The sequence below is a fragment of the Anolis carolinensis genome, chromosome 2 (assembly GCF_035594765.1).
Source record: "Anolis carolinensis isolate JA03-04 chromosome 2, rAnoCar3.1.pri, whole genome shotgun sequence".
NCBI classification, from domain to species: domain Eukaryota; kingdom Metazoa; phylum Chordata; class Lepidosauria; order Squamata; family Dactyloidae; genus Anolis; species Anolis carolinensis.
The window spans coordinates 17,285,557-17,297,843 of NC_085842.1; the positions used below are offsets into that span (position 1 = coordinate 17,285,557).

The 12,287-nt window shown below is 41.1% G+C and overlaps 1 protein-coding gene across 1 annotated transcript in view; it reads left to right on the forward strand.

Annotated features, from left to right (window-relative positions):
- Positions 1-11,843, forward strand: part of LOC100561995 (zinc finger protein 850) — a 42,533-nt gene extending 30,690 nt beyond the window's left edge. The window contains exons 10-13 of the mRNA XM_062969275.1: positions 5,476-5,569; positions 7,906-7,985; positions 8,324-8,444; positions 10,047-11,843. Coding sequence (XP_062825345.1) covers positions 5,476-5,569; positions 7,906-7,985; positions 8,324-8,444; positions 10,047-11,170 — 1,419 coding nt within the window. The 3' untranslated portion in view covers positions 11,171-11,843. The remainder of the gene's footprint in view (positions 1-5,475; positions 5,570-7,905; positions 7,986-8,323; positions 8,445-10,046) is intronic.
- Positions 11,844-12,287: the final 444 nt, after the last annotated feature.

The window sequence follows — 12,287 nt, forward strand, 5'->3', positions numbered from 1 at the left end:
CAGACTGTGTTGGATAATCCAGAACACTGTATAAACGAATGTTGGATAAGTGAGATTCTACTTTAATATGAAATAATTACTGGGATAGAATAATGCAGAACAATATAATCTCTAAAACCAGGACAATAAATAAAGACCAACAGTCTGAAAGCATTCCACAAAGGAAACAATCAGGGCTAGCTAACACCTCCCAACAAAGTATTCCCATCATTAAAGTCTGATAAATCCACTGTTTTCTCACAGCCACAGACAGTACAAGCACATAACATATCGCAAAGAACACAACTCTGAAAACAGGGGAATTCCACACAGGAAACATTCAGCGCCAGCTAACACCGCCCAACAAAAAATTCACTCAGGGAGGAAACAGTCAGGCTTTAAAGCTGCAAGGCTTACATCCTAATCATTTTCCCTAATTGCAGCATTCATGCTTGCATCTAAAAGCCAAAAAAAACCCAATTAGAAATATTGTATATTCACAACCTTTAGGAAATAATATCCCCTGATGGCACAGCGTGTTAAAGCGCTGAGCTGCTGAACTTCTGGACCGAAAGGTTTGAATTGGGGGAACAGAGTGAGCCCTCACTTTTAGCCCCAGCTTCTGCCAACCCAGAAGTTCAAACACATGCAAATGTGAGTAAATCAATAGGTACTGCTCTGGAGGGAAGGTAACACCGCTCCATGCAGTCATCCCACATGACCTTGGAGGAGTCTACGGACAACGCTGGCTCTTTGGCTTAGAAATGGAGATGAGCACCAACCCCCAGAATCAGACATGACTGGACTTAATGAGGTATGGATACCTCACAATCTTTGAGGATGCCTGCCATAGATGTGGGTGAAACGTCAGGAGAAAATACTTCTGGAACATGGCCACACAGCCCGAAAGACATACAACAACCCTGTGATCCCGGCCATGAAAGCCTTCGACAACAAGTTTACCCTTTACCTTAACTACCACCAATTCCTCAATACAGTAGAGTCTCACTTATCCAACACTCACTTATTCAACGTTCTGGATTATCTAACACATTTTTTTAGTCAATGTTTTCAAAACATTGTGATATTTTGGTGCTAAATTCATAAATACAGTACTTACTACATAGCATTACTGCGTATTGAACTATTTTTTTCTATCAAATTTGTTGTCTAACATGATGTTTTGGTGCTTAATTTGTAAAATCATAAACTAATTTGATGTTTAATAGGCTTCTCCTTAATCCCTCCTTATTATCCAACATATTCGCTTATCCAACATTCTGTTGGCCCGTTTATGTTAGATAAGTGAGACTCTACTGTTCTTTATTTCCCAGAACACCATACTTCGCCACAGCAAAGCGTGGTTGGGCACAGCTACTTTATTATTATATAATATATGTAATTATTAAAACTATAAATCCCAGCAACTACAACTCCCTACTCAATTAATTTTTTAACATAACATAAAATCACCAACTACAACTCCCAAAACAAGGGATTAAACAGTAAACATGTACTTTTATAGAAAGCATGTACAAATTAATATTTAAATATGTATTTGTATCACATATCTGAAATTATTTCTCACATTACTACAGAAATGATTCCATAGATGGAAGAATTAACACATTAGAATGCACACACATTAGAAATTGGCCCATCCACTTCCTTATTTTAATCTATGCTTCCATATATTTTATACTGTTTACTTTTTGTACAAATGATACACACAGTCAACTGTGTCATGAGAGATGCCTCCCACAGGATGGTAACATAATTAAACATCCAGTTGTTCCCCTGGGCAAGGTCCTTGCAAATGGCCAATTATCTCACACCAGAAGCGACTTGCAGTTTCTCAAGTCACTCCTGACAACAAAGAAAAAATAAAATAAAACTGATTATAGTAGTAAGAAGCTAGGAAACATGAAAGCACAAGAGCAATGCCCATCCATTTTGAGAAATAATGTAAGATTGACTTGTAAGTTTAGTTGCAACTTGTTGTCACTAATTCAGACAGCCTTGATTACCTTGCTCAGAAGGCTGCTGGAGACCTGTGGTATCCCTGAGCCTTGATTCTTTATGTTAAACGATTGTTGTTTGGCTGGTTGTCCTTGTCAGTCCCCACACACCACACGCCTCGTGCAAATGTTTTTTTTTTTCAGTACGCATGCACAGCGCGGGCTATGGTATTGCGCATGCGTAGAGGGTAGGTTGTTAGTGCCTAGAAGCTTCCACGGGTGAAATGCGCTGTGCGCATGCGCCCAGCCAGAGAGGCCATTTTGCCCTTAGTCTACAAACTAAGGGCAAAAATGGCCTATCTGGCAGGGCGCATGCGCACAGCACAGCTAGGCCATTTTGCCCTTAGTCAACAAACTTAGTCAACAAGCGCAGATAGCCCATTCGGGCCTTACTTCCTGGTCGCGGCCGGCGATCGCCCGGGCGATCGCCGGCCGCGACCAGGAAGTAAGGCCCGAATGGCCTAGCTGTGCTGTGCGCGTGCGCACAGCACACCTAGGCCATTTTGCCCTTAGTAACAAACTAAGGGCAAAAATGGCTTATCTGGCTGTGCGCATGCGCACAGCACAGATAGGCCATTTTTGCCCTTAGTTTGTTACTAAGGGCAAAATGGCCTAGGTGCTTGTCGCGGTTTGGCGTGGGCGCGGGGATTGAAGCCCCGCGGGCCCGCGCCAACACCGGAGGCGTCGGTGGCGCTACGGGTCGCTGTCGACGCCTCGACAGCGCCCCTAGCAGCCAGCGCCCGAGGCGGCCGCGTCAGCGGCCGCCTAGTAACAACCGGCCCTGCTTCTACACTGCCATATAAAATCCAGACTATCTGCTGTGGATTATATGGTTCATGTAATCCAGTTCAAGGCAGATCATGTGGACAATCCACCATCCTTGCCCCTAGGTTCCGACAGCAAAAAGAAAAAAAAAGTCCTAATTAGAGGGAGAGGAATTATTGTTTTTATCCAATTGCTGCCAGTTAGAAGGCTAAGCTCCACCCACTTGGTCTCCTAGCAACCCACTCAGCCCAGGGGACAGGCAGAATTAGGCCTCACTTAGGCCTCTTCCACAGATTATCTAATTTGCACCGGATTATATGGCAGTGTAGACTCAAGGCCCTTCCACACAACTATATAACCCATTTATAATCTTATATTATCTGCTTTGAACTGCATTATCTTGACTCCACACTGCCATATAATCCACTTTAGTGTGCATTTTATAAAGACTGTGTACAAGGGGCCTCATATAATCCAGTTCTAAGCATATAATATAAGATTATCTGCTTTGATAAAGTGGATTATATGGAAGTGCAGAAGGGGCCTGGGGGTGTCATAATTGCCCTCTTTGTCATCCCTCAATGGACTGTCATGGAGGTGAGAAAACCAGGGGATACAACTAGGTCTGATGATAGGTATGAAGTTCCAGGATGATAAATTTAGACTGTAAGACAATTACAGTAGAGTCTCACTTATCCAACACTCGCTTATTCAACGTTCTGGATTGTCCAACGTATTTTTGTAGCCAATGTTTTCAATATATCATGATATTTTGGTGCAAAATTCTTAAATACAGTAATTACAATGTAGTATTAGTGCATATTAAACTACTTTTTCTGCCAAATTTGTTGTATAACATGATGTTTTGGTGCTTAATTTGTAAAATCATAACCTAATTTGATGTTTAATAGGCTTCTCCTTAACCTCTCCTTATTATCCAACATATTCGCTTATCCAACGTTCTGCCGGCCCGTTTATTTTCAAATAGCTATATAAAGGCGAACAGCCGTACATACCACAGAGGGCTGTACCATGAAAATGGCCATCGCAAAGGCATGTGCCTCAAACAAAGAATTTATACCTTTTGCTTATCTAAAATTGACCGATGGCTGAGGGTCTTCCTCGCCTTCCACACCCACTTTGGCATAAATGATACCTGTGACCGAACATGTTTACTCTGAGCTTTCTGAGTTTACTCTGAGCTTACTCTGAGGAAGGCACCAGCTCACAGCAAAAGGAGAGGCAAAGGCAGGGGCAAAACTACATAGGCAATAGTTTACTACTTTCTGGCTTATGGTCCCTTCAAGACCATTCAAAGGAACCATTCAAGACCATTCAAAGGAACTTCTTGACAACTGCAGTGGATTGTATTTCAGAGGAAGGAACTGGCAGAACCACCTCTGAACGTTCCTTGCCTAAGAAATCACAAAATCCACAGGTTGGAGAGAAGGCAACAAGGACTTGAAAGTACATATATACCCGGCATGGGCAAACTTTGGCCCTCCAGGTGTTTTGGACTTCAACTCCCACAATTCCTAACAGCCAGTAGGCTGTTAGGAATTGTGGGAGTTGAAGTCCAAAACACCTGGAGGGCCAAAGTTTGCCCATGCCGGGTTATATACACACTCATCTAGGACACTTCCAAATGATAGTCCCGGCAATTAAAGTGGAATCATAGCCAGTTGACTGTGTAGTAAGAAAGCACTTCCAAAAATCTATATGTAAAAAAAGCCTTCAACAACACATTAAAATTCTTGCATAGTTTGAAAATTAAGAAAAATATAGAGATAGCAAGGTAGGCTGACCAAATTACCTAAGATAAGAACTTAGCAGGATGGCAAGATAATCAGTTAGTGGAATGTTTTCAATGTATGTCTTTAAGGTGGGAAGTCAATTTTAACTTTTTGATTTATTTTTTTCTGTTATGATTCTTGTTTTCATATGGAGGACGGCAGGGGAGTTAGGTTTAATAGGTGATATAAGTGGAATGGTATAAGGGTACATATTTCACTGAAAAAAGGAACAAAAACATAAATTAAAAAAACATAAATTAAAAGGAAAGAAAGTACTTTTAGTCAGTCATGTCCTCCATTTATTATTTATTTATTTATCTGCAATATTTATATTCCGCCCTTCTCACCCCGAAGGGGACTCAGGGCGGATTACAATGAACACATATATGGCGAACATTCAATGCCAACAGACAAACAACATATATAGACAGACACAGAGGCATTTAACATTTTTTTCCCAGGTTAACGATTCCGGCCACAGGGGGAAGCTGTTGCTTCACCGTCCACTAGTGGTTGTACTTCCTCATTCCTTTCCCCGTGTTTTGCTGGCAGTTTTATGATGTTGTAAATTAGTTAAATTAGCCTCCTGCATAAAGCATACCTAAATTTCCCTACTTGACAGATGCAACTGTCTTTTGGGGCTGCATAGGTCAACAGCAAGCTGGGCTATTTAATGGTCGGGGGCTTAACCTGACCCGGGCTTCGAACTCATGACCTCTCAGTCAGTAGTGATTTATTGCAGCTGGTTACTAACCAGCTGTGCCACAGCCCGGCCCTTCCATCTCAGCAGTGGCCCGTTTCAGTCTGAGTCCTACAGAATTAGCTCCCACAACCACAGTTAGGGTGTGTTGGAACAAGTCATCAAAATCTCCCTTTTCTAATCTTCTTTTGTTATTGTGGTGTCTTTGCTACTTGTCCAGGTGCAGAGCACTTTTGCAGATGAAACCAATGAGGCCCAGAAGTGTCTTTCAGACACCATTTCCACTGTCCAAGTTGGAGAATTCATCACAGTTGGTAAGATATCTGGGGTGCTTACCTCCTCTGAAATGTCTGTAACTTGCCAAGTGAACCCTGATATGTGTAAGGAGAGAAGATCCTTGGTTGGCCAGGTTGAATAGTCTCGGTGCAGCAAGTATGAATGATGCAAGTAGTCACCTTGATTAGCATTTAATGGCCTTGCAGCTCCAAAGCCTGGCTGCTTCCTCCTTGGGTGGATCCTTGAGCTGGCTCTGGTTGTTTCCTTTCTGGAATTTTGCTGTTTTCAGAGTGTTGCTCTTTATTTACTGTCCTGATTTTAGAGATTGTATTGTTTTGTATTATTATACCACAGTAATTATTATTACAGTAGAGTCTCATTTATTTATTTATTTATTTATTTATTTATTTACAGTATTTATATTCCGCCCTTCTCACCTCGAAGAGGACTCAGAGCAGATCACATTGTATATACATATAAGGCAAACATTCAATGCCATATACACATAGAACAAAGACAGAGACAGACACAGAGGCAATGTAACCTTCTCCTGAGGGGATGTTCGATTCTGGCCACAGGGTGAGCAGCTGCTTCGTCATCCACTGCGATGGCACTTCCTCATTCCAATGGCGGCTAGTTGATTTTTATGGAGTTGTAAATTAGTTAAATTAGCCTCCCCACTTTATAAGTAGTACCTTCATTTCCTACTTGATAGATGCAACTATCTTTCGGGTTGCTAGGTCAGCAACGAGCAGGGCTATTTTTTATTTTTTATTGTCGGGTGCTCACCCCACCACGGGCTGGCCTCGAACTCATGACCTCTTGGTCAGAGTGATTTATTGCAGCTGGCTGCTCACCAGCCTGCACCACAGCCCGGCCCTTATCCAATGTAAACGGGCTGGCAGAACGTTGGATAAGTGAATATGTTGGATAATAAGGAGAGATTACGGAAAAGCCTATTAAACATCAAATTAGGTTATGATTTTACAAATTAAGCACCAAAACATCAAATTATACAACAAATTTTACAGAAAAAGTAGTTCAATACACAGTAATGCTATGTATTAATTACTGTATTTACGAATTTAGCACCAAAATATCATGATGTATTGAAAACATTGAGTACAAAAATGTGTTGGATAAACCAGAACGTTGGATAAGTGAGATTCTACTGTATATTATATGTATAATCTTATATTATTTGGTTAGAACTGGATTATTTGAGGCCCCTTCTACACAGCTGTATAAAATCGGCACGGAACTGGATTATATGGCAGTGTGGGCTCAAAATAATCCAGTTCAAAGCAGATACTGTGGATTGTGTACCTTGGCATTTTGAGTTATACAGGTGTGTGGAAGGGCCTTGAGTCTACACTGCCATATAATCCAGTTCAAATCAGTTAATTTGTATTTTATAGGCAGTGTGGAAGAGGCCGAAGTGAACTCTGCCTGTCCCCTGGGAGCCACTGTAGCTGGGTGGTTGCTATGACATGAAGGGGGCAGGGCCTACCCTTCTGACTGGCAGCCAGGGGGAGAACGGCTCTTCCTCTTCCTCCCCCCCCCTCCCGCTTTCTAATTGGAGTTCTAAGTGTTCCTGTGTGTGCAAGGAGGGAGGGAAGCCCTCCAAGAAGAATAGCCCTGGCAGCTGGCTCTCTCTCTACCTGCTCTTTTCCACCTGCCAGGCTCCCTCGTCAGCTGTAAACACAGTTGCCCCCTCACAGCAAGTGCGGAAGTAAAGAGAAAAGAGGGGACTGTACCATTCCGGCCGAAAAGGGAGGGCAGAAAAGTGAAAAATAGATATAGGCCACTCTGGGAGTTTTTTGGGGGGAGGGTTGAGTGATGGACATACCTTGGATGTGTTGGTGTATTGTGGCCAGATTTGGTGGCATTTGGTGCAGTGTTGTTGTATGTCTTTCGGGCTGTGTGACCATGTTCCAGAAGTATTCTCTCCTGACGTTTCGCCCACATCTATGGCAGGCATCCTCAGAGGTTGTGAGGTATAGAGAAACTAGGAAAGGAAAAAAATATATATCTGTGGAGAGTCCAGGGTGTGGCAAGAGTCCTTTGTCACTGGGAAGCCAGCAGTAATGTTTCAATTAATCACCCTAATTAGCATTGGAAAGGTTTTTGTCTCTTGCCTGGGGGGATCCTTTGTTCAGTCAATAGCCGTCCTTGTGGCTTCTCTGCCTTCAGAGTGTTGGTTCCCATCTACTGTTTTGATTTTAGAGTTTTTTAAATACTGGTAGCCAGATTTTGTTCATTTTTATGGTTTCTGCCTTTCTGTTGAAGTTGTCCACATGCTTATGGATTTGGTGCAGTGTTTTTGTTGTTAACTTGGTCCTAATTATGTACATGCCTCTCCTCTCTCCCACAGGCAATGGAACACGGCCAAGTGGTAATAGCGCATCTTTTCATGATTCTTTACAAAGAAGAGATTCTGCAAGACCAGATCAGGTAGGCATACGATCACTGGATTTTGGGGGCGGGCGAAGAGACCATGTCCATTGAATATTGCCTTGGCCCTAACTCGAGCATGGGCAAACTTTGGCCCTCCAGGTGTTTTAGACTTCAACTCCCACAACTTCCTATGAATTGTGAAAGCAGAAACTCAAAACATCTGGAGGACCGATTTGCTTATGCCTGCTCTAACTGAACCTCTCTCTTTTCCTTTCGTTCCATCCAAGATACTTGTAATGAATGACTTCGTAAAAGAAGTCAATCACAAATGGCCTGTTTTTCCTTTTCAAGTGTGGTTGCATTTCCTCCTTACGGTTAAATTTTTTTGTCTCCAGGTGACTTTTGAAGATGTGTCTGTGAATTTCACAGATGAGGAGTGGGCCCTCTTGGATCCTGGCCAAAGAGCCTTGCACCAACAAGTCATGGAGGAGAATTTAGGGATTGTGTCCTCTCTGGGTAAAGTTAAAAATATATGATATTTTTCAGTGAGATTTAATAGCCAAAGTAGGACAGCCTCAATTTGTTCCTTATGGTTAATAGTTCAGTCCTGATTTGCTCCAGGACTCATTCCTTTTTCCTTTTTCTATTTTTAGGGTTTTTTTTTTGAGATTGTGATTTTTTGAATGATTGTGTACAAATGGGTGGAAATTCTAGTTCATACACACTTTTAGTGATCATGGCATTCTTTTCTATATGATTACAGATCTCCTCGAGAATCTTTCCTGGTGTTAATGTCAAGCTAACTAGATAGTAATTGTTCAGGCTCTTTCCCCCACTTTTTGAAGATAGGAACAACATTTACCTCTTTTAAGTCTGCTGGAATTCTCCAGGAATTCTGAAAGATGATTGCCAGTAGTTCGGAAATTACTTCTGCAAGTTCTTTTAATACCCCTGGGTGTAGTTCATCTGGCCCTGAACATATGATTTCATTTGGATTAATAAAATATTCCTGTATGGCCTCTTTACTTATTCTGTGATGCATTTTCCCTACTGCAACCCGTGTTCCACCCTCCACAAGTTGAGCACTGTTTACCTTTTAACAGAAGACTGAGGCAAAGAAAGTATTGAGTAGTTTTGCTTTTTCTCTGTTCCGTTCACATTTTCCCATCTCCTATATGCAAGGGTTTTTTTGTGTTAGGAACAATTTGAGAAACTGCAAGTCACTTCTGGTGTGAGAGAATTAGCTGTTTGCAAGAACATTGCCCAGAGGATGCCCAGATGTTTGTCCCCTTATGTGCAGTGACCCTACCTTTTATCATTTTAACCTCTCTAGTCAACTTGACCTTGTTCTACGTTTTGGCTTTTCTAACTTTATTCCTACACATGCAGGATATTGATTTGAATTCCTCTTTGGTGTTTTCTCCCCTTTGCTATTTCTTTTACATGTCCTTTTAAAATTCTAGCTGAATTGAAAGTTCCTTAGATATCCTATCTCTTATTTTTCCTTCTCACTGGAATTGTCTGAAAGTCAAGTGACAAGGTTTTTTGGACATGGTATTCTTGACAGAGATTCTGCCATTACTATTACATCTATGTTGTCATCTATTCTAGGAGGACACCATTTAGGTCCTCAGACTGGTTTGGAAGTTTGTAGTAGCCCCCCCCCCCCCCCCAATGAGATCCCTGTTGTTTCTTTCCCTTTTACTGTTTTCCCAGATACTCTCAACCTGACTTCCAGGGTTTATGTCATTGATCTCACAGTTATAAACATTCTTGATATGCAATGCTCTCTTCCTCCTTTCCCGCTTGGTCTTCTGCAATGTATCCCCTCCTTACCTTAATGGCATCAGATAGATCAAGGGTTTTTAGCTTTCTTCTGCCAGAAGTCTGAGAGACTTGGGGTAAGAAGTTACATTTTCCCCAGCCCTGGTGTAGACATGATTTATTTTGAGACTTACATCTTGGTATAGTTTTTGGAGCAAAGACAAAGCAGGTTTTCTTTATTAAACAATATGGTAAAGGGTTATCTTGACTAACTTTGCAATTTGTATAGTTTTTAATCATTCAATGAGAAATTTAATCTAACTTTTTTTTCTTTTCCATCTCAAACCATGCAAGTAGAGGCAAAACCATTTAAATGTTTGGAATATGAAAAAAATTTCAATTGGAAAAAAAAGCTCACATGTCATCAAGCAACTTACGCTGAAGAGAAACCCTTTAAATGTTTGGAATGTGGAAAGAGCTTCAGTCATAAGAAGTACCTTGTTCGTCATCAGGCAACACACACAGGAGAGAAACCGTTTATATGCTCAGCGTGTGGAAAGAGCTTCAGTCAGAAGTCAAACCTTGTTTGTCACCAGGCAACACACACAGGAGAGAAACCATTTATATGTTCAGTCTGTGGAAAGAGTTTCAGTCGGAAGTCACACCTTGTTCTTCATCAGGCAACACACACAGGACAGAAACCATTTCTGTGTTCAGAGTGTGGAAAGAGCTTCAGTCAGAAGGCACAACTTGTTCGTCATCAGTCAACCCACACGGGAGAAAAACCATTTATATGCCTTGAGTGTGGAAAAAGCTTCAGCCAAAAGTCAAACCTTGCTGTTCATCAGGCAACACACACAGGAGAGAAACCATTCAAATGTTCAGAGTGTGAAAAGAGCTTCTGTCGAAAGACACACCTTGTCCGTCATCAGTCAATTCACATCGGAGAGAAGCCATTTACATGCTTGGAGTGTGGAAAAAACTTCAGTCGGAAGGCATGCCTCATTCTTCATCAGGCAACTCACACAGGAGAGAAAGCATTCATATGCTTGGAATGTGGAAAAAGCTTCTCTCAGAAGTCGCACCTTGTTTTTCATCAGAGAAATCACACAGGAGAAAAACCATTCAAATGTTCAGTATGTGGAAAGAGTTTCTGTCGGAAGTCGCACCTTGTTCGTCATCAGTCAACTCACACAGGAGAGAGGCCATTCAAATGCTCAGAATGTGATAAGAGCTTCAGTCAGAAGTCGCACCTTGTTCTTCATCAATCGGTTCACACAGGAAATAGACCATTTAAATGCTCGGAGTGCGGAAGGACCTTCAATCAGAGGTCACATCTTGTTTTTCATCAGGGAAGACACACGGGAGAGAATCCAAAGTCTAGAAAGAGCTTCACTCATAAGGCACACCCTGATCATCCCCATCAGGCAACTCACACCATTTATGTGCTGGGATTGTGGAAAGAGCTTCAGTTATAAGAGAAACCTTGCCAGTCATCAAAGCTGTCACACAGGGAAGAAGCCATTAAAAATGTTTGTAAGAACTTCTATTGGGAAAAAAGCCTCAATTCCTATCAGGCAACTCACACATGTAGAAAAGCATTTAAATGCTTGATGTATTGGAAATGTCTGTCTTAAAAGCATTTTCACTTGTCATCAGGGAACTCACACATGAGCGAAACTGTTTAATTCTTTGCAATGTGCGGAAAGCTTCAATCTCAAGAAATATGTCAATCTTTATCATGCAATTCTCACACTGAAACAATTGGTGTGGAAAGAGCTTCTTTCAAAAGATTCATGTCACCTCGCACCAAGCAACTCAAGCAGGGGAACAATTACTTAAATCTTCAGAGTACAAGTAAAGCTGGAGTAAGGCAAGAGAGAACTTAAAGAAGGCACCGAGTTGAAAATACTGGCTTTTTGGGGACTCAGTAACCTGATCTCCCCCTTTGAAAATATTCAGCAATTTTCTTTTATGACATAGCTCATGATAATGTGTTGAGAGCTAAAGAATATTTACATGTTTTCTATCTGTTAATGCATGCTGGTTACTGCAAATATTTCTTCTCATGTATACTCAGTGTTAAAATACATGCTGTTTTTCAAAATATATAAAGGAGACTTGATCTGTTTTAGCCTGGAAGACATACAATTTTAGAATTTTGAGTCTTTTTTGTATGTTATATTAATGGACTATTTTGCACTGATCTTAAGTTTAAGGGAAAGACACAAATTATTAACAATTACTAGAGCTGATTCTGTTAATCCTCATGCCAAACTCCAAACAGAATCTGAATGATGATTTTCAGATCAACTGGTTGGATGTGAGTATGGAATATTGGGGTTGAAAATGAATTTGACAATTTAATTTTTTTTCAAATGGGGAAACCGTTTTTTTCTCACTTTTTCTTCTTGTCTTTTACAGTCACCTTCCACAACCTCGATCTTTCTTCCAAATTGACTAAAAAACAATAATCTTTCCAAGGGACAGTGGTAATTGAACATGTCTGGAAACAGTCAGATTAGAAAAAAAAAAAAGTTCTAAAGTATGGAATTTGTTTAACTAAGATTTTATGAGTGTTTTCCACTCCTTTTC